The following is a 27,921-nucleotide window of genomic DNA, read 5'->3' as shown; positions in this document are numbered from 1 at the left end:
CATGGCTCTAGCACTCCGGATAAATATCCAGAGCCGTGGTTGCTGCGAATGCCCCTTGTGCTGGGCTACTGCAGCGCACACGAGGGCATTGCTGTAGAATGCTACGCTCTGTTTCATCAGGGAGCCCTGGGGCTGAGCTTGACCCAGGGGCTGCGCCCTCTTTGGATGGCTTATAGCGAGAGCTCCTGTAGCATCTAGGAATAGGGGGGTATCCCAAGAGGGCAAGGGCTAATTATCCCCTATCTGCTTACTGGGGAGCTCTTACCACTCCCTCTGAAGCTTCTGGTTGCGATCGCTATCGGAGCCAGGGTTCTGGGTTAGCTGCGCCGGGTCTGATCTGCACTGGCACCGCCTGGGGCCCTGGGCTCCTACAGATCCCACCCCAGGCTGTGAGAATAAACCCAGAGACTCCCCGGGGAAATGTCGAGACGTTGAGTTTCACTTCGTTTGGATGCAGACCCGTGACCACCCTGACACTGGGCCTGTGTTGGCCCGAAGGGGTCCCTGAAGTTAACCTTGATGGATCTTTGGACCATCTGTGTCCCTGTAAAAGGCGAGTTCTGCCTGGTTCTGCTCTGGGTATCCTCCGGGGTCGCAGCCCTCAGTGTTTCTCTCCGTTTGTGCCTCGTCCATTTGGTCCGGTCCCTTCGGTGCCTGGTGTCCCTTAGCTTGGTAGCTTCCCTCCCCTTAAAGAGAACGGTGCTGGGAGGCTGCTTTTGCGGTAGTTTGTCTTGTTCAGTAGTGAAATGTGGGCTGCATATAAACGAGTGCATCTGTCTGGCTGCGTGTCTGAGACCAGGCTCTAATCCTGCAGCCCTCGCTTGCAGGATCAGGTCCCTTGCGTACCCTCTGTGCCTTTCACGCTCTTCCACCCTCCCCTCCTCCTCTGCTTTCCCTGCCAGCCAGGCCGCGGCCGCCGGCAGCACTGCGGGGTTGGATGGACTGCACCTTTCAAGGGAGTCCCACGTCAACTCTCTCTTTGCAGCGCCACGGAATTTTCCACCCTAATGGACGTCCCGGCTCATAACCCTGGGAAAGTGTTCCCGCTGACTGTGCGCACACCCTCAGCCGTGCAGGATTCAACTGCTTTGCCCATCCCCCCGCTCTCCCAGGCCAGCCAGTGATCACGGGCAGGGTGAGGTGGAATGGGGGGGCCTGGGATGTTTCAACACGGCCCTGAGTTTTTTCCGTGTTGCTGTAATGTTAATTTCCCCGCAATCTCACACCCTGCCGCCAGCGCCCTGGGAAATCCAGGCAGCTGATCCAATCAAATGGACCTTGGTAGAAATCCCAGAGGGGTCCATTAGAATCCCCTAGTTGCCTATGGCCTCTACTGGTGCTACTGGCCTTTGTAGCTCAGGGGGATGGACCAAGAGATCCCTGGTTCTCTGCGAAAGTCCAGCTGCCAGTAGGAACCTGCTGAGTCTTTTCAGAGGGTTGCTCTTTCTAATGAGGCAGTGGCTCGGTGGCTAGCATGCTGACCTGAGACTCCGGAGAGCTGAGCTCTGTCCCTGCCCTGCCACCGACGTGTTGTGTGACCATAGGCAGATCACTTCCCCTCTCTCACTATGGCTGTCTGCCTGGTGAGGTTGTAAGTTGTTCAGAGCAGGGCCTGCCCCTCGCTGTGGGTCTGTGCAGTGCCCGGTGATCTAACACCCATTTCAGTGACAGCAGGATGGCGAGAGGTTAAAGTAGGGCGTTGAGAGCAGGAACAGATTTACTGTGTGAGTTGCTGCTCTGTGCCTCAGTTTCCCCACCAGGCATAGTAGCGCTGGCTGAGGGAAGTGTTCGTGAAGTGCTGCCTGCCCTTGCTGAGCTGAGATTGGTGGGGCTGTGAGGGTGGCTAGTGCTGCCCCATGCCCTGGATGGCTCAGGGATGGAGCCTGCCCCACTCAGCACACACCGGAGTCAATTGGTGCCTCCTCCTGGTCAGTTTCCTCTGGTCCCCAAGGGCTCCACCGGTTTGTTAGAGGGCAGCTGGAGCGATGGGCTGCCCGAGGGTTCTGTTACATCTGCTGGGGGAACCTAGCTTTGATGCCTGCTTGTAGGGATCTTCGGGCTCCCCAAGCTCTGATGATGGATCTGGGCTGACTGGGCCTTCGGGAGCAGAGAGGGGGAGCTGGGCTCTGAATCTAATCTTCCTTCATTATTCAGGTCCAGGGGTTTGGTTTGGCCTGGTGCCCAGCATGGCTCCGGACCCAAACTCATCCAAGATTGAGATGGCTTGCTCCAGGGTTCCGATCTGGCCCCGTTTGTAGTTCAGGTCTCTGCCTCTGAGCCGTTTATAGCCAATGTGTAATTCTATTGCTTCGGTAGCCCCCGGCGGAGGTACTGCGCTGTGTCCCTGCAGTCTGGCCTGGGGGAAGGCAGAGCAGTCCAGCCTAGCGGAGACGCGATTGCATGAAAACTTATTTGATCCTTGCAGGGTTCCCGCCCCCCACTGGCCTGCGTCTTTAAACTTCTGAGCTGGACGAGTTCAGAAGGTCAACAGATTCTGGGCCCAAGTTTGCCCTGTAGGCTTCTGCGAACCAGGCGCTGCTTCTGGCTCTGCCACTGACTCATTTTGTGTCCTTGGGCAACTCACTTAATCCTGCTGTGAAACAGGGCCCTTGATGTGCTCCCTGCTCAGCGTGGCGAATGGCTTTAAGATTGTGGACTAGAGAGTACTGTCTAAGGCCCTCTGCAGACAGGCTAAAAGGTGTGGCTGGGCCCTAGCCCACTCCTGTTTGTATGTGGATGAGCATCCATGCCAACCTTTGTAAACACGTTCGCTCCCTCCAGTTCGCTCCAGGTAAATCTCTCTCGTGTGAACAAGCCTTCCAGGTGTTGTTAGTAGGGGTGCAAAGTTCCCCGTGATTCTCCTCTGTCTGATCCAAAACCTCAGCCCCCACCCAAGCTTTTGGGGTCTCCAAAACTCTTCAGAAAGGTCGTATTGCCACCCGGGGCAGTTAAGACCCCCGAGACCAGCCTTCAGATCAGGAGAGTGGCTTAAAAATGGTGAGATATTTTGAAAAAGAATCCATTTGGGGCTCTTTTTATTTGGATTTTGAGCCTTTAGATCACACTCAGGTCCCGCTTTCCAGCTTTTCTCTCCAATCACAAGGGCTGGAAAGTTGAGAATCACAGGCTTCCAGGAGCTGGGGCTTTATGAAAACACAGCCTGCTGTGAGAGTCACGATAACATGGTGAGAGTCATCAGTGCTCCAGCACATCCACATAGGCTCCTCCAGCCTGGAGGGCTTGGAAAGCAGATAGCCAGTGCCACTTCAATTCACATTCCCAGGTGGTAATGCTGTGCCATGTGGTGCCACCGGCATGGTGTAAGGTCTGTAGCTACGTAGTGGTTTTGCTGTCTGCGACCTGCACGGTTAAGTGTCTAGGAAATGGCTCGTGGCAGAGGACGGCTGCCATTTTGTGAGGCTGAGTGGATACAGTGTGGTAAGGAACAGATGCGTGCACACACGCTGTGCTCTCTCTCTCACAGAGACTTTACTTTTGTTCTTTCTTGGCTTAGACCCTGCCCCTGTCATCAGGATATGCAAGGAAGTAAGCATGCACTTTTAGTTTGAATAAGAAGGATACAAAGAAACAAAAGAAGAAAGAAGAAAAGGAAAGTCTAGAGAGCCTGTGCAGAGCTCTAAGTGTTGTGTAACACGCCACGCCCCTCCCGTGCCTCAGTTCCCCATCTGATACTCCCTTGTAAAGGGCTTTGAGTGGAAAGTGCTAAACGTGGGCTGAGTATGGCTTGAAGTGGAAGGAATCTTGACAAAGAATTGAGCGAGGCCGTGTGACTGAAACCTCCCTGGAGGCAAGTCACCCCTTCCTCGCTAGAGCCCTATTGCCTGAGGATGCCCTGCCATGCTGATTAACCTGCCTTCACATCCGTCCCCAGCTTTCAGATGGGGAAACTGAGGCACAGATAGGTGTAGCAATTAGCCCAGGGTCACCCAGCAGAGCTGGGAACAGAGCTCTGGACTCCTAATTCCCCCGCCTGTGCTCCCCCCAGTAGGCTGCACTTCCTCCGGTCAGCTGGGAGCTAAGCAGCCTGTGCAGGAGCCCTCTCGGCTCCTCACCAGGCCGCTGGAGCACGGGCGGCTGCGTCACCAGGACGTGCTGATCTGCCGTGGATATTCTTTGTCCAGGGACTCAGCATCAGATTCTGCCGCTTTCCTCCCTCCCGGGGCCGTGAACTTTTCACCTCCCGATCTAGGGACAGGAAGGCTGTCGGCTTGAGCCAGCCAATCCTCTTGCCACATTACCGACTCCCCTGCAAAAGGCCTTGGTTATTTTTAACCAGTGACTAGCTCCTTCTGCCTGCCCTGGATTTCCAGTGCAGAAACCACACGATAGGAAGGGGGTGGCTGTGCGCGTGGGGGGAGCACAGTTGTTTTATAGCCAGCTCTGGATCCCGGCCCCACGGCCTGGGGGGTGGGGATGGGGAGCTGGGTTCTCAGGGTGCGTCTGCACTGCAGTAAAACACCTGTGGCTGGCCCGTATCAGCAGACGCAGGCTCCTGGGATTATAAAACTGCAGGGGGGGCCCAGAGCCTGGGCTCCAGTGCCCAAGCTGTTGCTGAGTCAGAGAATCTCCGGGTTGGAAGGGGCCGCAGGAGGTCATCTAGTCCAGCCCCCCGCTCAAAGCAGGACCAATTCCCAATTTTTGCTCCAGATCCTGAAATGGCCCCCTCAAGGATTGAATTCACAACCCTGGATTTAGGAGGCCAATGCTCAAACCACTGAGCTCTCCCTCCCTGCTACCTGAAAGGGGGTTCCAAAGAGGATGGATCTAGACTGTTCTCAGTGGGGGCAGATGACAGAACGAGGAGTAATGGTCTCAAGTTGCAGTGGGGGAGGTTTAGATTGGATATTAGGAAAAACTCTTTCACTAGGAGGGTGGTGAAACACTGGAATGCGTTACCTAGGGAGGTGGTGGAATCTCCTTCCTTAGAGACTTTTAAGGTCAGGCTTGACAAAGCCCTGGCTGGGATGATTTTGTTGGGGATGGGTCCTGCTTTGAGCAGGGGGTTGGACTAGATGACCTCCTGAGGTCCCTTCCAACCCTGAGATTCTATGATTCTGTGTGCGCGTCCTCATGGCTAGTCGTGATGTAGCAGCTCTTCTGTCATCCAGCGCCCCCTGCTGGCAGCTGCGCCGGCCCTTTGGCGGTCTCTCATGATAAAAGGCCAGGAAATACTGTGGAACTCCCTGCCGCATGAAGTCTTTGAGGACAAGAACTTAGCATGATTCCAAGAGGGACTGGACATTTCTAAGGCTAACAAGACTGTCCAGGGTTATAACAATGAATGGTACGGAAACGCCGGAGGAGATAAACCTCTGACTTCAGGGCTTAAAACAATCGCTGGCTACTAGAGACCAGGAGGAGACGGGTTAGCCGACACCTGCCTACTAGAGCATTCTTGCACCTTCCTGTGGAGCAGCTGGTGCTGAGACAGGAGGCTGCTGAGACGGACCTCGGGTCTGAGCTGCTGTGGACAATGCGATGTTCTGTCCGACCTGACTGACCGATTCACCTGTGGCCTCACTCTCTATCTGTCGCATTTCTAACACTCCTAGTGCTTGGTCTGGCAGCCTGCATCTGCACCGGCATTGAGCATGGCACCCCACCGGCGCTAGGTCTAGTGTAGATGGGTGTTGGCCTCAGTGGTTTTCACCCTCATGCTCATGGTCCCCAGGCTGCTCTGAGTTCGGGGGGTTGGATCCCAGGCTGCGGTTCAGGCTGTAGCCTAGGATCTCCAATCACTTTCCAGTCATTAGCTAATGAACCTCATCTCACCCCTGCAGGGGGCGTAATAGGGATCTCTGGCTCATATGTCTGCTGCCTCAGTTTCCTTCTCTTGGCTCTCCGCTGAATGCACACACACGGGGTGCAGATAACACCCCCCTTAGGGACTGGGTTACAGATGCAGCTCGAGGAGGCCCCAAATAGTCCATCGCTTATGCCCTTGAGGCTTAACCCTTTCACCCCCTTGATCACCAGCACTTCAATGGCCACTACCCTAAACAGCCTCCCCTCCCCACAGCTGGGTGTCACAGCCCCCTCTGGCTCTGTGGCCCATCACCCCCTGCCTGACTCTCTGTGTCTCCTTCCAGGGTGCAGGGGGCTGTGCCCCCTCCTGGGTTCTGCCAGCTGCACATGCCAGGTGCAAGTTGAACCCTGAACCTCTCCTGCAGCTGCCCAGGCCTTGCAGCTGGTATCTGGTTAGGTCCTGGGTTTGCTCCCAGTCACGTGCCCTGAGACCCCAGCACCCAGCTGGAGAGGGCCAGGACCAGTGGCAGACGCCCTGGGGTGTGCCAGGTGTCCAGGGACCAGCCCTCTATGACAGGGCCTCTTATTATTCTTGTTCTACAGATGGGGAAACTGAGGCAGGGAGGCTCGTCGATGTGCCCACGGTCTCACAGTGAGTGAGACGGGAACAGAACCCAGGAGTCCTGAGACCCTGACCCCACTATGCACAGGCCACAGTCCCCTCCCAGAGCTGGGGACAGTGTAATTACTGGCACTGCCCAGTGCAGCATGCCAGCTGAGCAGCAACCTGGGAGCAAGCGCTGTAGGTGCGTCACAGCTAAGCCTGCTGGCACTAGCCCTGGGGCGTCCCAGGATCCACGCAGGGTGTGTTCCTAGGGCTGGCAGACCGGGGACGATTGCAGAGACCCTGGGTACAGCGGCGTAACCAGTTACAGTCACAGTGAGCGACAGCGGTTCCTGGTGGGGTCCCTGGGGCAGGGCAGTCAAGAGCCGGGTGGTCAGCTCTTGGGCCTGGGGGCCCCACTCCAGGTCAGTCTCGATTCCAGCAAGTAGGTGCTTGCAGGTTTCCAGGCTCAGTTAGCGTCTCTCATTGGGGTCCCCCCACCCTGGCTCCATGCCCAGCTGCTGCTGCTCCCCCGTAAGTCCCACACAGACCTGTGCCCAGCACGGGGCTCTGGCCACAGCTCTCTGCTGCCTGGCGGCTCCTGACTCAGCTGCCCTGCAGGTAGGCGGCTGCCGGTCCCAAAGGCAGCTCGGCTGCCTCCTGGCTCGGGATCACAAAGGAACTCAGGAGTCCTGGGACCCTGACCCCATGATGCTAACCACCAAACAACACACCCCTAGCAGAGCCGTGAATAGAACCCGGGGTCCTCATGTGGTTGTCACCTGCTCTAACCACTAGACCCCACTCCTTGCCCTTGTCGTAGGGTCGCTGTGAGCTCCAAGCTGTCCCCTCGTGCATTCCCTGCAGCGTGGGGCAGGCAGAGACATGTACAGTGAGAGGAAACCAGATAGCAGCTGTATGGGGATGGCCAAGCTCTCCTCTCCACTCTAGGATTTCCATGCAGGGAGCTGCTTTGAGTCCAACCAACCCAGTCAGCCCTGGGGCTGCATGTGATGCCCATGCCCCCTTCCCCGCCCCGTCCCAGGGAGAACTTGCTTTACTTTGTTCAACTGAGCCTCAGACTTAAACCCTTTGGTGCAGAGGGCTCTGCGGGGAGCAGCTGCCTGGTTCCATGCCTGGCTCCCTCATGCCTTCCCGCTCCTGTGTCCCATCCCGGTGCCTGTGAAGACACGGGCAGCAAGGCCAGGAGGCCGATCTCAGAGCAAAGCGGACCAGACCGAGAGCCTCCAGCGGAGATGAAGCAGGGGGCGTCACTGGACGATCTAGGAACATCTGGGCCTTTGGCAAAACTTTGTGAAGTGTCACAAAACATTTGACCTTGGTCTAAGCCTCCAGGGAGATCTCAGCTTGAAAAGCCACAGGGCCGTAACTCGGGGGTCCTTGGACTTTCTCACTTCCCATGCCAGGGCTGCCCCAAGGTGGCTGGCTCATGGCATTTCCAGGCACTGCATCTCCCCTTCTCACTGGCTGCAGCCCCCTGCCCCGCTCTCCCCTCTGCAGTCTGTGCAGTTTGGCTCTGGCCTCTGGCACCAGGCAGACAGCACGGTGCTGTGGAGAGAGGCTGTGGGCTGGGGAATCAGGACACCTGGCTTCTAGTCCTACCTCTCCTGCAGACTTGCTTGAACAGCCTTGGGCCAGTTTCGTGGCATCACCATGCCTCAGTTTCCCCATCTATAAAGCAGAGACAGCAGTGCTGTCAGCACTGTGTGTAGAAGGCAGCATTTAAGGATTAAACATTTTGATCCATTATGTGCTCTCCTTCCACCCTTGGTGTCCCCTGCAGATGCCCAGGTTGGACTGACACCAAAGAAATGCCAGACAAAAGGCTCTGAAGCAACTAAATGAGAGTCATGATGAATCTCCAGGTTCCTGTAGCTGGTGCAGCAAGGAGCAGTGTGCTAGAAAAGAACAGGGACCTGGTCCAGAAGCCACAGCTGGAGAACCGAGGTTCAACCCCCCAAGGCAGCACTGTGAATTCCTGTCTGAAGCGTCTGGGGTGGTTCTGTTTTTCCAAACCCTAAGAGCAGCCCTTTGCCCTCACCCCGAATGACTTCCATCTCAGAGGAAGAGCAAACGACAACCAGCAAGAACAAAAGAAAAACCCTTCCCCAATACTGAGGGGCTGAGAGCAGGAGTGAGAGCGCAGCGTGCATCTCCTCTGTAACATGCTGCAGCAGCCCGGAGAACAAGATGGCTGCTGTGCTCCTCATGCAAGGGGGAGCGCCTGGAAATTTAAAGGTCTGGTACACAAAAAAACTCCCAGCTGTGAACCCTCCATGTTCAGCAGGCCAGCGCATCCGGTGCAAAGATGGCTCTGGCTGCAGCGAGATTGTCTCTTGGTTTTGCAGTCAAATGAGCTAGGCCCTGTGATACAATCTCATGTCTGATTCTATCTGATCTGGACTCAGAGAAGAGCCCTCTCCTGCCTCCGCCTCTGGGTATTTACCTGGCGTCCCATTACCTGAATGCCTTGAGATCTTTCATCTACGTATCCTCACAGCACTTCTCTGAAGTCATGCGCTTTTCACCGATGGGGAAACTGAGGCATGATGCCACTAAGTGACTTGCCCAGGGTCACACAGGGAGTTGGCTCCAGAGCAGGAAATTGTAACTAAGTCTCTGGCTAGCTCCCTAGACCGTCTTTCCTCACCTGTCCCTTCTTTGTGGCCACTGCCTTTGGGGTCCAATGACGCTGGTTGCCTTCCAGAGGCTCAATACGCTTCCCTGAGCCAGCGGAGCGGAAAGAGGCTAAGGCAGAGCGAGGTGCTCGGGGGCAAAGGGAGACTTTGGCAAACAACTGCAGCAGTGCATGGCTGCTCCCCAGCTGTTTCCTGTGATTCCCAGGGAGCCCGGGACCTTGGGCTGCACTGCAGGGATATTTGGTTTCACTCCAGCCCAGGAGCCCAAGCGAGGAAGGGTCGCTTCCCGCTCCCGGCTGGGGTACTCGGCCCACTCCTCACTGCCTTCCAGGTCCCGAGCAGATGGGATGCCCTTGGGAGGATGGGACGCTGCCTTCCCAGAGCTCTGGCCCCAAACATGCAGCAGGCAGAGCCCAGCCCACGGTCACAGGTACAGATGGTGCTGAAAACCGGAGCCACTTCAGCATGGCTGCGCCGTGGACAGAGCCATGCAGGGACCTGCGCCCCGGGAGCTGTTACCAGCACCCTGAGCTGGCGAAAATCACTTGTTCCTTTGGAATCCGTGTGTCAGGCCCTGGGGGCTGCTGCCCCGGAGTCACCCCGCAGCTGGGGGCTTTGGGGCTCTTCACGGTCCTGTTCTTCCGTTCTCTCAGCCTCTGTCCATCATGTGCCTTGCACAGGTGAGCAAGCCAGCACCCGCCCTCAGGCTTCTGGCCGCTCATCCTGTCTCAGCCCCCCGCCCCCCCCGCCCGCGCCAGCCTTGCGTGGAGCCCAGCTGGGAGCAGCCTCTCCAGGAAGCTGCCTGGGGCAGTGAGTCTCAGAGGATGGCTTGTGGAGGCTCTGGCGATGCGGCTTTGATGTGACAGCCTAGCACACTCCCAAGCACTAGGGAGGAGTCCAGAGACCTGCCTTTCATACATTGAGATCAGATGGCAAAGTGCTTGGAGCAGGCACTGTCTTTTCATTGCACCTGGCGTGGTGGGGGCTGGGCAGGGTCGGGGCAGGGACAGTGTTTGCTCTGTGTCTATACAGCGCCTAGCGTGGTGGGAGCTGGGCGGGGTCAGGGCAGGGACTGTGTTTGCTCTGCGGCTGTACAGCGCCTAGCGCGGTGGGGGCTGGGCAGGGTCAGGGCAGGGACTGTGTTTGCTCTGCGTCTGTACAGCGCCTAGCGCGGTGGGGTCAGGGCGGGGACTGTGTTTGCTCTGCGTCTGTACAGCAGCTAGCGCGGTGGGGGCTGGGCAGGGTCGGGGTGGGGCTGTGTTTGATCTTCGTCTGCACAGCGCTTATCGCGGTGGGGGCTGGGCTGTGGCTGGGGCTGCTGAGTACGACCACAGTCCAAATTAGTAGCACTGATGAATCATCTGCCCTCACATGCACTGAGTAGGGGCCTGAGTCTTAGAGGCTCTGGGCACCAGGAGCTGCCAGAGACCTCTCAGGATCGGGCCCTGCATGACAGCGGGGATAAGACCCAGGGATATGTGCAAAGCTGCAGGTAAACTGTAGCTAATTCAGCCTTGGCACCCCGTCGCCATGGCAGCCGTGGCCCCGTCTGCGCTGTAGCTGGTGCCCGTTGGCACCCCGTAGCCGTGGCAGCCAGGCCCACTTCCCACTACCTCACATAGACCCCTGCATTTTGAGACCCCTTTACTGTAGTGGATGAAACCCCAACCCCAGGCCATCGCGGCTGGTGCTAGCCCAGGGGTTCTCAAACTGGGGGCGGTGACCCCTCGGGGGGCACGAGGTTATTCCCTGGGGGTCGCGAGCTGTCAACCGCCACCCCAACCCCGCTTCACCTCCAGCATTTATACTGGTGTTAAATATTTTTAAAAGTGTTTTTAATTTATAAGGGGGGGTTGCCTTCCGAGGCTTGCTGCGTGAAAGGGGTCACCACTACAAAAGTTTGAGAGCCCCTGGGCTAACGCCTTCCGCTTGCCTTCTGCTTGCCAGAGGTTTCGCTGCACTGACCTGAGCAGTTATGCGGCAGCTGACACTACACGTTGCACCCCAGAGGCAGCTGCAGTTGAGTGATCCCTGCTCAGCTAGAGCGGGTGACTGCTGATCCGGTGCCCTCGGTCGCCCCTTGAGCCGGACGGGGGGAGGCCGGGAGGTGCATTTTGCCCTGTTCATCTGGTTGATTTCTAAGCTGGCAGGGACGCAGCATTCAGTGACAGCCGCTGAGCTGGGGTCCTGTGCGCGATCCAGCCAGCGGAGATCACAGCCCAGAACAAGCCTGAGAAAGCTGCTGGCTTCTCCGCCCGGGAGCCTCTCCCCACAGGGGAGGTGCAGGCTGGGCAGCGTCCGTGCCAGGCTGACTGCCCGGCCCGGGTGGAGTCTGATGCCCTGCTCTGCCCGCTCAGATTGCACTAGCGCCAGGAGCTGACCCTGCAGCCCTGCACCCCATGGCCCCGTTTTGCCTCCCGGTGTCCTAGGGGGACGCTCAGACTCGGGGGCCCCTTTGTCCCTTGTCCTCTCTGCTGAGGCTGCCAGCAAGAGGGAGCCGGGGGAAGGGCTAATTGCTCCTATTTGTGCTGAGGCTGAGGAGCAGGGCTAGCACCCGCTGCTCTCCTGTAGGATGCAGGGGAGGGGCCAAGGCCCCCCAACCCCATAGATCCCAGCAGAGCCTCTGGGCAGGTGAAAGGTCCCTCTCCGTGACCAGCCCTGTGATCAGGGCAAAGCTCACAGAGCAGGAGGCTGCTGCATTCAAGGACCACAGGTCCAAACCCAGGGACTCTCTGGTGTGACCCAAAGCACCGGGCTCCCTCCTCCTCCCCACACAGGCCCAGCTGCAGCAGCCATGGCCAGACGCTGGTTTGTGTGGTTACTGGAGTCGCCCCTAGCGGTCCCATCGGCTCAGCACAGTACAACCCCACGGACTCAATGTATCTTAGGTACTTTCTCTCCCACCTCAGCATCTGTATTTAATCTTCACTCCCCCCATGGCAGGGCTGGGATCCCCACAGTACAGGTGGGAAACTGAGGGCCAGAGAAGCCAAGTGACTTGCCCAAAGGGCCCTATAGCAGATCAGGGACTTGAACCCAGGTCTCCCCAGTCCTAGCCTAGTATCCCAGCCATCAGACCATCCTTCCTCTGTGCCCTACCCCACTCAGCCAGCGCTCTCAGTTCTAACTGACTCTCCTTGCGGAGGGGGAACTGAGAGACAGTCCGTGACTCGCCCTGGTCCCACTCGGAGCCTTTGGCCGCACTGGGAATTGGACCCCCCCGCGCCCCGTGGGGTCCCTGGCTGGTGCCTTTGTCACAAAGCCATGCGGGGGCCTTGTCCGCACCCCCGTCCCTGTGAGCAGCTTCCCAGCCCCTTGGGGAGGTGGGAGCCAAAGGCCAGGCTGGGTGCCGGTGTGTGCAGGGCCGGGTGGACCACAGCTCCCAGCAGCCCTTGGGCAGCTGTCACGGACGGTCCCTCGGGCCCAGCCAACAGGAAGTGACAGGCGGAGGAAGGGGCAATGCCTGTTCTGTTCTGCGGTGCATCCTTCTTCATTTCACATTGGCACCATTTCCTCCTAACCCAACCCATTCTGCCTTCCTCTCGTATTTGGAAAGCTCTTTATCCTTGTAGTGTGGCCTAGTGCGCAGAGGCCAGGACACCTGGGTTCTATTCCTGAGTCTGCCACCGACTTGCTATGCAGTCTTGGCCTGGCTCGCTTAACTTCTCAGTGCCTCAGTTTCTCTGTTTATAATACAACTCCGCTGCCTCCTAAGGATGCTGAAAAAAGCTGATTAATATTTGCAAGGTGCTTTGAGATCTGTGGCTGAAAGGGGCTGGATAAGTGGCAAGAATTACAAATAACCTTTGATTAATAATTAGTAAATGATGAGCAGCAATTGATTTCCTCCCTCATAATCAGTTATCGTAAAATGGATTCAAATACGTCGCAGTGGCAGAGCCTGGCAAGCGCATGTGGATTTCAGGGGCTCAGTGCTTTGTTCCAGGTGCTGTAACATCCTCTGAGGACGGACTTTACAATGGTTTGTGCCTGGCTTCGTATCAGGATTGAACCTTTCTCAGGATCGCGTATCAGCAGAAGCCATGTGTCAGAGGGTTGGCTCATGCGACTGGGATCTGAACCAGGGCGGGAAGCAGATTGTGCGAATGATGATATCCTGAGATCTCCACGAGCTTTCAAGCAGCGGCGGGGGGGAAGAGAATCAGCAGCATCCTACAGGCTCACCCCAAGTCTCACACTAAGTCAGTGTCTGAGCTGAGAATTTCCTCCGGGCTCCCAGCCCTGTGCTCTAACCAGCAGGCTGCACGGCCTGCTGCTGTCACCCTGCTGTATAACAGGCCTGAACTAACCTCCAGCTCTGAACTCTGGAAATCCAGAGCTGAACGTTGCTGTTCTGGAGAAAGCCCTTGGCTACTAAATCCGTGATTTAACACAGGCCAGATTATTGTCCGCTCCTCTTCAGCGCTGGCCCTCCTGGGACCCGACAGCTGACTCCAGCGCCCACCTCTCTGAGGCTGGAGCCTGGGCCAGACGGTGCCAGGAGATTCCCACAGCCAAGGCTGCGGGAAAGTTCTGAGTCACGCAGGGAATGGGGCAGCTGGCAGAGAGCACCGGTGGTTGAGGGAGACATAAGCACGGGTCAGGTCATGGTCCATCCAGCCCAATATCCTGCCTTCCAACAGGGGCCAGTGCCAGGTGCTTCGGAGGGAGTGAACAGACCAGGGCAATTAGCCGGTGATCCATCCCCTGCCATCCAGTCCCCGCACCTGGCAGTCAGAGGTTCAGGGACACCCGGAGTGTGGTGGTGTGCTCCTGGCCAGCTTGGCTAATAGCCATGGATAGACCTAGCCTCCTTCTGCTGATCTAACGCTGTGGACATTGTGGGCCAGGTTTTCAAGCGCTCTGTGCCCAGGATCAGCGTGAGCTCAGTCCCCAGTGAAGGGCTCGGTTTTGAGACAAGCTTGGCAGCACCCAGCGTGCTAATCTGGCCTGAAGTTGGCATAATGGGGTCAGACCTATAGGGGTGCTAAGGGTGAGAGACCTCAGGGCTGTCCTCTCCTAAGAGAACAGAGCTCACAAATGGATTTCAGCCCCTCTTCACCTTGGGGGCCCTCAGATCTAGGTGCTGATCAGGCCCCCGGGTGCTGCCCTCTGGAAGTGGACTCTAGGCTGGCAAGCTGGGGATGGGAGGCAATTTTGCCTGCTTCTCCCTGGGCCCCAGTGATCTGTGACTGGGGTGGGGAGCATGGAAACTGCAGCAGTTTCGAGGTGGTTGCCTGGCTGGCGAAGGGGCTCAGCAGCCATTAGCAAAATAAGCCATTGCGGGGGCTGGGCTGCCATCAGGTAGCCTGGGGTCTCCCCACACCCTACAGGACTCCTGCAGCAAGGGTGCATCTCCTTCCCTCATCCAGAGACAAAACAGCCCAGCACCAGGGCCAGTGGCTGGGGCATGAGCGAGGGCAGGGGTCCAGGGCCCACTCCAGAGGAATGCTCTCCCCAGATTTGGCATCCCCAGCTCCAGGAGTCATGGGATTTAGGTGAGAATCTCAGTGTTTCTGGACTGAAAGAAATAAATATCTGGCCCCTTGGGGTTGGGGAGAAAAGCTGGAAAATGCGACCCACAAAGGGCTCAGAAAACAAGTCAATGAAAAGTGGATTCTCTCCATCACTGGCAATCTTATGGTCAGGATTCAGTGCCTTGCTAACAGATCTGCTCTAGTTCAAACCAGAGTGATTTCAAGGCAGATTTTCCAGCCTGTGTTATCCAGGAGGGCAGGCTGGCTGCTCACAGTGGTGCCTTCTGGCCTGGGAAGCTATGAATAAAGAGAACCCACTGTTGGTTATTGAACCGAATTGCGATTTTCTAAGCCAAGCTTGTGAGTTTTTGAACCATGATTTTTGAACATGTAGGGTTGGCAGCACTGTAGCTGCCCGAATGCCAGCCCCGTGCCCTCCCCATCCCAAACGCCAGCCCCATGCCCTCCCCGTCCCGAAGGCCAGCCCTGTGCCTTCTCCATCCCAAACGCCAGCCCCATCCCCTCCCCGTCCCGAATGCCAGCCCCGTGCCCTCCCCATCCTGAACGCCAGCCCCGTGCCTTCCCTGTCCCGAACGCCAGCCCTGTGCCTTCCCCGTCCCGAACGCCAGCCCCATGCCCTCCCCGTCCCGAACACCAGCCCCGTGCCCTCCCCGTCCCGAACGCCAGCCCCGTGCCCTCCCATCCCGAACCTCACGGGCTCTCACCCGGAACAGAGTTGAGACCCTGCATTCAGGTTCTTTCTCTCCCCTAGGTGATGGGAGAGGAAGCAGGTTAGCGGCTCGCCTCCTTTGCTCCCACCGTGCCAGCAGGCTGTTACTCCGCGGGTGCTGGGGAGAGGGTGGGGAGGGGAGTCTCTCGAGTGAGGTAACGTGGTGACGGTTGAACCTCGAACCATGAAGAGAACTGCTTTGGGCAACGCAGGCTAGTGGGCCCAGCACAGGGCAAGGTGCCAGGAGCACCTGAGTTCTAATCCAGGCTTCGCAACTGACTCACTGTGTGTCCTTATGTAAGTCCCTTTGCCTTGGTTTCCCCATCTGTAACTCATGGAAGACGCTTCCCTCCCTAGCAGGAATTTGGTGGCTTTGGTCTGTCTGGGCAGGGCTCTGAAATCTCTGGCTGGAAAAGGCCACAAAAGAGTTAAAAAACAAAGGCGAATTCTGTTCCCACTGAAGTCAAACAGCAGCAGGAGCAGGATTGGGCCCCGTTTCTACAAAAGCAGCACCCTGCAAGCTGGTCTGTTTCCCCAGATCTCGAGGGCTCTATAAAACGGGGTTGGACATGGCCCAGGGACAGGATCTCCTGCCAGATTCCTGGCCGGAAATGCCACGAGAACAGCCTTTCTGTGGTATTTCAGCACGGCTGCCTCCAAGCCCAGCAGAAACTCAGCAGCGCAAATGAAAACCAACACAGGCAAAGTGAACCAAACTTTTGCTGAACCTCAGGAAGGCGCCAGTTTGGGTTCGAGGCACAGGGTGGCCCGACCTATTCTCCGGTCCCCAGTTGTTTGGCGCTGTAATGCACTGGCTAGGGTGGGTGTGTTTGTGCATCGCTGCCCTCTACTGGACGGAGCCAGCAGTGCTCAGCGTGCGCCATATGCCCTATACTGGTGTCTGATGCCCGAGATCATCCTTTAGCTCAAGTGGCATGGCTGGGGGAGCTGTGCTTTTTGAGCAGGAGGTGCTGAGTTCTCTTTCGGCTCTTGAGGAGGATCCAGCTAGCAATGGGTCCCAGCTGTGAAGTCCTGGCTGGGAGGTGGGGGGATGGGCCGTGGGGGCCAGGCATTGGTGTGTCCTCACCTGAAGCTCAGGCTGTGATGGTTCAGGTCCAAAGAGAGACAAGGCAATCATTGGTGGAGCTGGCTGGGCTCAGAGCTGTCCTTCTGCTGGGAGAGGGGGCAAGCTCGGCAGAGCAGGCTCTTGGGGCTGAGTTTGGTGTTTGCTGGCACAGAGCAGCATGGCTGGACTGGGCTGTCTCTTACACTCAGACCTAGAGGCCTTGACAAGATGAGGCCCTGCTGTGCTGGGCGCGGCACAGACACAGTGAGAGACAGCCCTGCCCCAGAGAGCTCACGGTCCAGCTAGAGAGGACAGACAAAGATAGGAGGGGAAACTGAGGCACTGAGGGGGGAAGGGTTGTGCCCAGGCTCATCCAGCAGGTCAGTAGCAGAGCCAGGACTATATCCAGGGCTCCTGTCTCCCCTACCACTGCCCGCCTTTCTCTCTGTTCTCCTCTGCACTGCCTCTGAGGAGCCCCACAATGCATGGCCCAAACCATCCCTGTCTGTCCGTCTCTCTTGCCCACATGTGAACTCTTTGGGGCAGGGACTGTCTTTCTATTCAATCTTTGTACAGTGCCTAGCGCAGTGCAGGCCTGGGCCAGGACTGGGGCTGCTAAACACGACAGGGATACAAATAATAACAATAATATCTTAACGCCACTTTTTAGCTCCCTAACTACTGTACCAAACCAAGCTGTCCGTACCCCTTCCTCTCCCGAGGAGCCTGGGGTTGCTTGGGAATTTTAACCACCCCCTGGGTTGTCACACAGCCCAGCCCGCAGGAGAAGGCCATCTTAGCCCAGTCACGGCGCCTGCCCAGTAGTTTGCGCTTCCCCCCGGAACATCTGTATTTACGGCACATGAATTGGTCCCTTGTCCGGCCTGGCCACTAAGGCAGATTAACTATATGTGACATCTTTGTGCAGCGGAGATAATCCGGGAGGGGAGGGAAAGTTGTCGGAGTGGCTGATCGGATTTCAGGCGCTGCCCCAGCTTTCGGTTCATCCCAGATCCCTGCTTAATCCCAGCGCAGAAATCAGCCTTTTGGGGCCACGGGGCTTCCTCCCTGGACCAGTCACCAGTGGAACAGGATTGGGGGGAGGGGGGGTCAGCAGCAGCCCCATGAACAGAGAATGCAACAGAAGCTGGAGCTGGGACCCTTCCTGTAAGCAATAGGGCGCCCTGATGGAACAAGGGCCAGTGTATACTGGGCCCCAGAACTGCGGCGATGGGGGAGTTCGAAGGAAACTCCTCTAGGCAGGGGCAGTTTCTTCCAGCATTCCCATGGGTTTTGCGGATGGGGCCCCGATCCTGATTGGGCCCCTGAGCGCTGCTGTATGAGAAATAGCACTCAGGGCGCTGGAGCAGGATGGAGCTGTCACCTCTGCAGCGCTGATGCCCTGTTTGGGATTTTGCTGGGACTTGGCGGGATCCCTGGAAGGAGTTTGTTCACAGTGAAAAAAGAAAATCTTTGTGTGTTGGAGCAGGAGGGGCCAGGCCTTGGGCTTGTATCAGATCTTCAGGGGCAAGATATATTGACAGAGCTGGGGCAGGGGGGAGCCCAGAGCTGGGATAGCAGGGGGCTGCGGGTCAGGAGTGAGGGGCACCGGTGGGGGGTGGGGGGAGGGCTTGAACAGCAGGGGGCTGCGGGTCGGGAGTGAGGGGCACCAGCAGAGCTGTGGGGGGAGCCCAGGGCAGGGGGGTTCTAAGGACTGGACTAACGGGGGTTACAGGGCAGGGTTGAGGGGCATGGAAAGCCCGCTCTCTGGGCTGCCCCTGCCTGCATTGCCCAACGGTTCCTCCCTGTAATGTGCACCATACTCTCCCATTGCCTTTCCCCAGGGTGTCCCCTCCCTCCCCCACCTGTCCCCCCCCCCCCAAGACGGTCATCACAGCGACCTGCCATCTGCAGAGCAAAGCGGGGGGTGGTCCCCTCCGGAGCCCATCTCTGCTACTCCTTCAGCCCTCAAGAGTGGGCGCTGGAGAGCAGGCGAGGGGCAGCCCAGAGCGCGGGGCACGGCCTAGGCAGCTCTCCCCCTTCACCCTCGGCTGCCCCTGCTGCCAGGCCAGAGAGGGTTGCTGTCTCCACCTCCTCCCAGCCCTCCCGGCTGCCAGCTGGCCAGGCATTGTCTGGGGCGAGGCTGGGTGCCCCTGTGCTCTGGGGCAATGGGACAGCTCCCTCGCCCGCCTGGCTTGGCCCAGGGTCAGCGGATGGGCAGCACAGTGCTTATGTTAGCGCCCGGACCTGATGCTGCAGAGGGGCACTGGCTGCCCAAGGGGGTTGGGAACCAGCTATGGGGCCTGTGGGGCAGGGCTGTGTCGCGGTACCCGGCTGCTGTCCCCAGGGGGCGCGGTGTGGTGGCCTGCATGTGAAACGAGGCCACTGGGCCTCAGTCCAGCTCCCTCCTATGGCGGGGTCCCACAAAGCCCACTTCCCTAGCTGGCCCCTTCTCGGGGCCCTGAAGGATCAAACGGGCCGTGGAGTCTGAGCTCCCGGGACCCCTGCAGACCAAGTCCCGGTTGTGGGGAGTGCTGGCAGTGCTGTGCCAGTGAGCCCCGGGCACCGGGTCCAGGGCTGCCTCGCCAGAACTAAAGTCCCTTGCCAAAGCCCCTGGGAGTTGTATTTTGGAGTGCCCTGGGATGGGGGGGGTCACAGCCTTGCCGGGGGGACACGGTTATGGAGAGAGCAGGGCAGCACAGGGAGGATATGGTGAGCTCAGACCCGCTCCCCAGCACCCCCCAGTGTCCATCCCGCAGGAGCAGGGCAAGCCCATGGCCTCCAGCCTCCCGCCCGGTCTTCACAAGACACACCCCGTCCCCACCACCACTAGGCCAAGAGGCCTAGGAGTAATCAACCCTTTGCCAGGCTGGACAGTCAGAGGGACAAGCTCCGTCCTCCGAGCCTGGCGTAGAGAAACGCAGCTGCAAACAGAGGTGCCCTGTGTGTGAGCAGGAATGCCTCTGAGTGTGTAAGGAGAGGTGCCCACAGTGGGTATGTAAGGAGCGGAGCCCGTGTTGGGTGTGTAAGGAGAGGTGCTCATGCTGGGTGTGTAAGAAGAAGTACCCATGGTGGGTGTGTAAGAAGCAGTGTCTGTGCTGGGAGAGGTGCCCATGGGGTGGGTATGTAAGGAGAGGTGCCCATGGTGGATGTGTGAGGAGAGGTGATCATGGAGGGTGTGTAAGGAGGGGTGCCCATGCTGGGTGTGTAAGAAGAAGTACCCTTGGTGGGTGTGTAAGAAGCAGTGTCTGTGCTGGGAGAGGTGCCCATGGTGGGTGTGTAAAGAGAGGTGCCCACAGTGGGTGTGTAAGGAGGTGCCCATGCTTGGAGAGGGGTCCTGCAGGTACCAGTCAGCGCTCCCCTTGGCAGCACGAGTCCCCTCCACTCCCCTGTCCATTGGGTTCCTGGTTCGTTTTCCTTCCCTGCCTCAGAGCCGCGAGTGCCCTGGTGCGGGGTGCGCCCGGGGTGCTGTACCATCGGGAGGGGGCGTTCCCTGAGGGACGCTCCGTGGGGAGCCACTTGGCTGGCTGGGGAGCCAGCTGGCTGGTGCTGGGATGCCCCGCCAGGAGCCTGCTCTGGGATGCGGCCCACTGGCTGGAGACGGGATTGGCCCGGGCGGGCTGGGGGCACGGCAGTGGTTTGATGCTTTGCCTGATGGAAGCTGCATGCCCGGCGGCCGGGGCTTAGCGGCTGCTGCCAATCAAGCCGGCAGCCTGGCGGTGCCGGGGGCCAGCGGGGATCCGAGCCTCCCTCCTCTTGCAGCTACACTCCCGTGGGGTACCAGGGACGTCCCGACGGGGGCAGCTCTCCAGAGTCTTGGGCCCAGCTTCCCTAGCGCCCTCAGGGCTTGGCCTCAGGCCCCCACCCTCCTGCCTGCCCCAGGTTGGATGGGCCCCTGGCAGAGGGCCAGCATGGATGGTACCGTCCTGAGCTGGCAGCCAGTCTGGCCACTCACCAGCTAGCTCTGGCGATGGGGCATGGTTGGGGCATCAGGTCACTGCCACTAGGCGCCGCTGTCCTGGGACGCCCTGAGCTGCTGGGGTTTGACGGGGGCAGGGGGGTTGAAAGTGAAACTGAATCTGCAGCAGGGGTGTGGGGGATGGGCCCTCTGGGCCTGGGCACAGAGGGGCCAGTGCCAGGGTGAGCCAGGGTTGGGGGGTCCCTGGGCCCTGATCACGCTGTGGGGTTAGGGCAGGTTGCTTGGCCTGGAGACTGCGGGATCTACCCCAGCTCAGACAGGCTCTGTCCCAGCACCGGGCCATCTGCATGCAGCCCTGGACTGTCCCCACTGGCTTCCCAGATTCCCCCTCTCACCAGCCGCACACGCCAGGGTGTCCCCAGTCAGCGAGCCCCCAGCCCCCAGCTCTGTGCAGAGCGGGATGCAGCCTGGGCTTGCGGTGCTGACGGGACCCTAGGTCCTGCCCCTGGGCCTGCGCCGTCCCTCCTCCCATGACGACCCTGGGAGGAGATGGGCCGAGTGGCTCTGTGTTCGTTGTTTCAGTGGCTCCAGAACCGAGGCACTTGGCTTGCAGCTAAAAAGATACTTTTTTGGTCTTGCTGCCCTAGCTCCCTGTTCAATTTTTATTTGTTTTTTTTATTGCCCACCCCGGCACGGTCAGCCGGGGATCTGAGAGCCCAGCTGGGCTTCCCCCCAACCAGTCATTGCTGGTCAGAAGGGCCTGCAGGTCACTTCCTGCCCTGGGTGACTCCCTGTGGCCTTCCAATTGAATGACTGGGGCTGGAATGAGGGGCGCTGGGGGGCTGCCGCCCCACCTGAGAATCATAGAATATCAGGGTTGGAAGAAACCTCAGGAGATCATCTAGTCCACCCCCCTGCTCAAAGCAGGACCAACCCCAACTAAATCATCCCAGCCAGGGCTTTGTCAAGCCTGATCTTGAAAACCTCTAAGGAAGGAGATTCCACCACCTCCCTAGGTAACCCATTCCAGTGCTTCACCACCCTCCTGGTGAAATAGTGTTTCCTAATATCCAACCTAGACCACCCCCACTGCAACTTCAGACCATTGCTCCTCGTTCTGTCATCTGGTACCACTGAGAACAGTCTAGAGCCATCCTCTTTGGAACCCCCCTTCAGGTAGTTGAAAGCAGCTATCAAATCCCCCCTCATTCTTCTCTTCTGCAGACTAAACAATCCCAGTTCCCTCAGCCTCTCCTCATAAGTCATGTGCCCCAGCCCCCTAATCATTTTCGTTGCCCTCCACTGGACTCTCTCCAATTTGTCCACATCCCTTCTGTAGTGGGGGCCCAAAACTGGACACAGTACTCCAGATGTGGCCTCACCAGTGCTGAATAGAGGGGAATAATCACTTCCCTCGATTTGCTGGCAGGTAATTATAACGAACATTGAATACACGGTTTCTAGCCAGCACCCCTGCTTGGGACACCCCCATTTCTCGTGGCCATGACCGTGGGCAGCAGGGTCTGTGGATGACACCCCAGGAGGAGCGGACTCCGGCCCTCTCTCCCTTTGCTGGGGTAGCTGTGCGGGAATCCAAAGCTGGGAAAGCTGCGTTAGTCACCCAGGTCAGCAGCCCTGGCCCAGGACACCCCCTGAAGGCAGAGGGTGACGGGAGGAAAGGGCTGGTTTTTTTCAAACACTCATTTTTCAGAGCAGAACCACAGTCCAAAGAAAAATAATTTTTCAACGGCTTTCCAAATTCTTGGGCAAAACTGCTGCTTCTCACAGTTCTTGTGTTTTCTTAAGAGCCGCGGGGACGGATCCTTGCCTTCTCTTATGCCATCGTAGCTCCTCTGCTTGTAGTCGAGCCCCCCCCACTTTACGCTGGGTCGGCGAGGGAAGGATCTGGCCCCCGAGCGAGTGAGAAGGAGCAGCTCCGGTTGTGGTTAGCAGCCTCCTGCCATGCGATCGTGCTGAGCGGAGATTCTGCTCTGCAGAGCGACTCAAGGAAAACATTTCCGAACTGCTGCCATAGCAGAGCGGGCTTGGCGCACAGGGCTTTTTCCTGATGCAATCCCAATTATCCTTAATCTGAGCCATATTCAAAGCAGGGAGTGCGCCCAAAATATCAGGGAGGTCTGGCACGAAGAACCCGCTGCCTCTTGGGTTTCATCTCCAGCCTAAATCGGGGGGATTTTTCCTTCCTTCGCACACACGCAAAGGCGGCTGGGAACCTGGCTTTGGTGTTTTTTAATGGCAGGTGGTCCTTTGCCCAGCACCGGCGGAAGAGTCCTAGCACCTAGTAACCACCTTCCGGCATTTCCACATGAGCTTTCCCCCAAGCCACGAAATGGGGAAATTGGGTACGGAGGGGAGGCGCTTTTCTTGGTTTCTTTCTTGGACAGACTCTCTGGGAAACACTAGCCAAGTGGAAAAAGACCGTCAGAGCGTGACTCACTCTCTGGAGCAGGGGCTGGGCCAGAAGTGGGGTGAATCTGGGGCGTTCCCTGGATGGGGCTGCGTTTGGCACGATGGTTCTGCTGGCCACACGGCTGCTGGTCAGCGTCAGGCGGGGTCCTGCTGTGGCGGTCTGGGAAAGGGAATGCTGGGCCCAGACGCCTTTGGCTCTGTGCATGGGCTGGCACATGTTCCCTGGCATGCAGGCACATAAGCTCGCACTCATGCCCAGGCAAAGAGGTGGGCACAGAGACCCAGCCTGGGTGCCTCCGATCTCAGAATCTGATTCAATTTGGGCTCAAGAATACAGTCTGCCGGCTCTTCCTCGCCTGGCCCCGGGCACAGGTTTCATGGGAGGATGGCGTGCAGCTGGCACTGCCTTGGGGAATTCTGAGCCTGGACTGCTGGGCCATCGGGGCGAGAGGAAAGGGGAGGGGGTTCGCTACTGTGGCTACAGCACCCTCCCCACTCTATTAGCTCCATTACACCTGGAAATGGAGCCTCGACAGTCGCCAGCTGCTTATGATCCAGCCCCAGCCCTGCACTCCACAGCGCCTGCCAACGCAGGTTCCTACTGTGCTGGCCGTGGTGTGTGTGGGGGGGTCCAGACTCTCCTCACCCCAAAGCCCCCAGGCCTAAGTCCAGTGTAAGCTCAGGAGTGACTCCAAAGAAGACAGAGGGATCCCCCAGCCCCATGGCGGGAGCAGGCCCAAAGGGGGGCTGAGGACCTCCAGGCAGGGCAGCAAAGGGTCTGAGCTCCTAGCAGGTGACCCCGTCACCCCAGGGGACATGCCCCGACCCCCTGGCAATGCCCTCGCTGCAGGCCAGGCCTGGCCAGGGGTCGCCCATTTGTGTCCATTAAACAGGGAGGACGATGAACATGCAATAATTCGCTTTATCGAACGACTGCAGCAAAATTCCCCAGCTGGGATCCCTGGTGTGCCAGTTCTGCTCCCCACCCCCTTCCTTTTCACAGCCCCCCAGGGACTAGCCTGGCCCTGCTAGGACACACACACTGGGAAGAGAGCTCAGGAGTCCAGACCCCCCGACTCTAGCCACTAGACACCACTCCCCTTGTGTCCAGCAGCCCTGAGTCCCAGGTCCCCCATGGAGACCAGTGATTAGAATAGTAGGAAGCTGGGAGTCAGGACTCTTGGGTTCTATTCCCAGTTCTGTCAGAGAACCCAGGAGTCCTGTCTCTCGGTCCCCAAGCTCTAACCGCCAGATTCCCCTCCTTTTCCATAGCTGGGAAGAGAACCCAGGAGTCCTGATGCCCAGCACCTCCCCCCAATACTCTGCTGTGTTCCCACAGAACCATGGGCCCTCCAGAATCCCCCTGTGCACGGCGCCCAGGGACTTGGTCCTGCCTGTCCGTGCGTCTGTCCTGACGGCCAGGTCTGTCTGCTTGCTCCTGCAGGATGAGTTCCACCCGTTCATCGAGGCGCTGCTCCCCCACGTCCGGGCCTTTGCCTACACCTGGTTCAACCTGCAGGCCCGCAAGCGCAAGTATTTCAAGAAGCACGAGAAGAGGATGACAAAGGATGAGGAGAGGGCGGTGAAGGACGAGCTGCTGAACGAGAAGCCCGAGGTCAAGCAGAAGTGGGCGTCCCGGCTGCTGGCCAAGCTACGCAAGGACATCCGGCCCGAGTTCCGGGAGGACTTTGTGCTCTCCATCACGGGCAAGAAGCCCTCCTGCTGCGTCCTCTCCAACCCCGACCAGAAGGGCAAGATGCGGCGCATCGACTGCCTGCGCCAGGCCGACAAGGTGTGGCGCTTGGACCTGGTCATGGTGATCCTCTTCAAGGGCATCCCGCTGGAGAGCACGGACGGGGAGCGGCTGGTCAAGGCAGCCCAGTGCACCAACCCCATCCTGTGCGTCCAGCCCCACCACATCAGCGTCTCCGTCAAGGAGCTCGACCTGTACCTGGCCTACTTCGTCCGCGAGAGAGGTAGGTGCCACCTGCAGCTCCCACGGGGCCGGGTTTGCATTGCACTGCCGCCTGACAGTGGGGGAGGGGATGGGGCTGTGCCCAGGGTCCATTCCCAACGAGCAGGAATCCAGGCCCGGCTCTTCCCTGCTTTCAGGACTTTGACCTGCACAGATGAACCTTGCCCTAAATTTGCCCCAACTTGCCCTAAATTCTCTGCCTCGGGGACTGGTGCCCCAGCCACCCAATTCCCTGCCAGCTGCAGGATCCTCAGCGTCTCCCCACTCCCACCAAATGCTGCTCCTTTCCCTGGGGTCTCCCAAATCGTAGCCTTGGCCCTGATCCCCTGTTTGTGTAAATGCCAGCCTGAGTGTGCCATCTCCTGCCCGTCTGGAATGGATCCTGGCTGTTGGGTGGTTTTATTCTTGGTGAGTTGCCAGAGGTGGCTGCATGTCAGTGGTGGGGCGGGAGCAGGGCGGTTGTGTGCAGTCTTGGGGTCCTTCGGAATGAGGCACTTGCCTCCCTACGGGATCTAGGCACCCACCCACCGTCGCGCCATCTCCGGGTGCTCCCCAGCCAACAGCAAGGGCAGCTCCCTTCTGCGGGGCTTGTTCTCCCAAGGGGCCATGTGGCTGCAGGGTGCATTGAAGGGTGGGGTAGGTGGCCTGGGCAGTGCAGGGACAGGCTCTACCCAGTGCGTCTCGGGAGGGGAGCTGCCCAGGGGCAGGGATCCCGGCCTTGGCAGGGCTGCATTCAGCTGCAATGAGTGCCCAGAAGGGCAGGTGCTGAGCCAGCCAGCTCTGCTGGCAGCGCGGGGGCAGCTGGAGGGACTGCGTGGCTGGGACCGTGGGCAGGAATACAGGCACGGCTGGGAATGTGGAGACAGCAGGTGCAATGCCAGGGGAAAGTCAGCCCAGCACTGCCCGGGCAGTGAGAGCGGAGACAGAGCTAGGGGTGAGGAGAGAGTTTGCTGTCCAGGGCACGTGGCAGCCGGCAAGGCCGGCTCCATGCACAGAGGCATTGGTAAGAGCCAGGAGGTGATGCCCCCCTGGGAAGCCCTGCAGGAATATCGACCTTCATTCTGCCCCAGAGACACTGCAGGGTGCTCTGGGGTCGGGGGCTCCACACCACAGTCCATGCCATGGTTTCAATGCTGGCTGCTGATTCTGGGCCTTTGGGTTTCCAGCTGCCCTGATTTGCAGAGGTGCAGAGTGCTGAGAAAATTCTGGCCTAAAAACATAGGGTCTAATAATCTCCATTGACTCCACCGGGGCTAGGATCCCCCCGAGCTCAGCCAGGGGGCTGTGGTGGTAAATCCCCCGGAATGAGTCTGGGGGAGAAGCGGGTCTGGACTGGGAGCGACGGGCGGGGTTTCTCCCTGGTCCCTGGCCATGCAGCAGTGGCCTGTGGCTGTGCTGGGGTGGGAAGGATGCTGTTGTTATTTCTGCAATGGTAGGACCCCCAGGCCCCATTGCGCTTGGTGCTGTACAGGCAGAGAGCGAGGACAAAACACCGGAGGGGAAACTGAGGCACAGCACAGGGACGTGACTTGCCCGAGGTTTCACGGCAGGTCCGTGTCAGAGCCGCGTATAGAGCCCACGTTTCCTAGGCTACAGCCTTAGCCGCTTGTGTGTCAGCGAAGGGTTAGCTGGCGTGTGAAGTAGGAGTTCAGGTCTGTTCTGCGTGTCCCTGGTGGGTCGCTGTCCCTCGCTGGTACGCGGGACTCTGACAAACCCAGTCCGACGCGGGAGGTTTGGGGCCACAAGGGACCGGCTGCGGCTGACTAAGGTCAGAAGCTCAGGCACTGGGTGTGATTTGCTGGGCCCCAGTCTCGCTGGCTGGCTCTCTCTGATTCCCCCTCTGGACTGCGCGCAATGCTTGTGCGTTCTCCCTTCAGCATGGGTGGAACCTCTGGGGTCCCTCTCCCCACTGTCAGCACACGCTCTGGGGCCAGGTGCTGAGCCCAGAGCGTAACCCGCCCTGGCCGGCGCGGACGGGGATGGAACAAGGGACTGTATCGGAGGAAGGGAAATAGCGTTTGCCCTCTGACTGCTCTGCGGCTGGATCTGGGGAGGTTTGCTGCCGTCAAGGCCACCGTTTGGTTCCAAGACTTTAATCCACACGTGATGCAGAAGGAGATCTAGCCCCAGCCCTGGGAGCATCTGACCTGTCTGGGGTCCCACTCAGAACCCAGCACAAGCCTGGACAGATGGGAGGAAGGGTCTGGGTGGCCCTGGGGGTCGGAGCATGGGACCAGAGCCCAGGAAATGGGGCCACGCTGCAGTGGGAATGTGGGTGCAGCACAGCTAGTGAGGCAGGGTCCAGGCAGAACTCAGGAGTCAGGACCCAGCTGCACTCTGAGAGCTTCAGTGACTTGGCCTGGGATTGCTCCTTGCAATGTATGGGTAGATATTGGTTTCCGCCTGAGGCAGAGACCCTGGCCCTTCCGTTCCCAGGCCAGGCTGCTTTCATTCCAGGTGGATGCCACAGGCTCTCGCTGTGCCTGGCTCCGGGATTAGAGGGGCCAGGCCAGAGCTCCTGGTATCCATGCCCCAGGGAGCTAATCCGGAACAAGCCAGGTAGGAGAGGACTTTGCTGCAGGGATCGCCTCGGGCCACCCGAGATCTCTGCTGGGCTCAGGCAGGCCTCGCGCCCTGAATCGCCCCTCGCCTGCCAATGGCAGACGGGAGAGCTCCTGCCTCCATCCCCCACACCCACCTTCCTGGCCCAGGCCCAAGGGCAGATACTGACCTGAGTGGGCATTTCAGTGGCTGTCGTTCCATCAAAGGGGACCTGACAACGCCATAAGTCACGCGAGGAGCAAACACATATGCTGGGGAAATCGGAGAAGACATTTCTGCCCCCCGGGGTGGTTTGATTTGTTATGTGCTTCCCCTCCCCCACTAGACTGGTGGTCCTGCAGCCAAGCCAGCCGGCTGGGGATGGCAGGTCGCGGGGATGGCGAGGGGTGGGAGTGCCGTCTTGGGAGCTCGGCGTCACGTACCTGAATACTGGGGGCTGCCGGGCTCTGCGGCCCTGGTGTCTGTGCGGACTGGACTCTGCTTTTCTCAACCAGTTCGCACCGGGGCGGGAGCTCCCCAGGGCTGGTGGGAGCCCATGCTGGGCTGAGATGAATCTAAGGTGGATTCTCTGGGGAGGCTGCTGCACACAGACAGGCCCTGTGGTTCTCTCCGGCTCCCCGCCGGGTCTCTCCTGGAAGGGGTCTGCAGCAGCCCAGAGCAGGCTGTGAAGTTAGCACGCGCCGTCACATTCACACGCTGGGCCTTGCTAGGGCAGCAATCGAATTTCACACC

General features: G+C 58.9%; 1 protein-coding gene across 20 annotated transcripts in view; it reads left to right on the top strand.

Annotated features, from left to right (window-relative positions):
- Positions 1-27,921, top strand: part of NFIC (nuclear factor I C) — a 361,746-nt gene that overhangs the window by 23,363 nt on the left and 310,462 nt on the right. For all 20 annotated transcript variants that reach the window (XM_043535785.1, XM_043535792.1, XM_043535786.1 and 17 more), the window contains exon 2: positions 24,097-24,628. In XM_043535785.1, the coding sequence (XP_043391720.1) occupies positions 24,097-24,628 (532 nt within the window). The remainder of the gene's footprint in view (positions 1-24,096; positions 24,629-27,921) is intronic.

The sequence above is a fragment of the Chelonia mydas genome, chromosome 25, assembly GCF_015237465.2.
Source record: "Chelonia mydas isolate rCheMyd1 chromosome 25, rCheMyd1.pri.v2, whole genome shotgun sequence".
Lineage (NCBI taxonomy): Eukaryota > Metazoa > Chordata > Testudines > Cheloniidae > Chelonia > Chelonia mydas.
The sequence above is the reverse complement of the archived record's forward strand: the minus strand, read 5'-3'. Positions and strand labels throughout refer to the sequence as shown.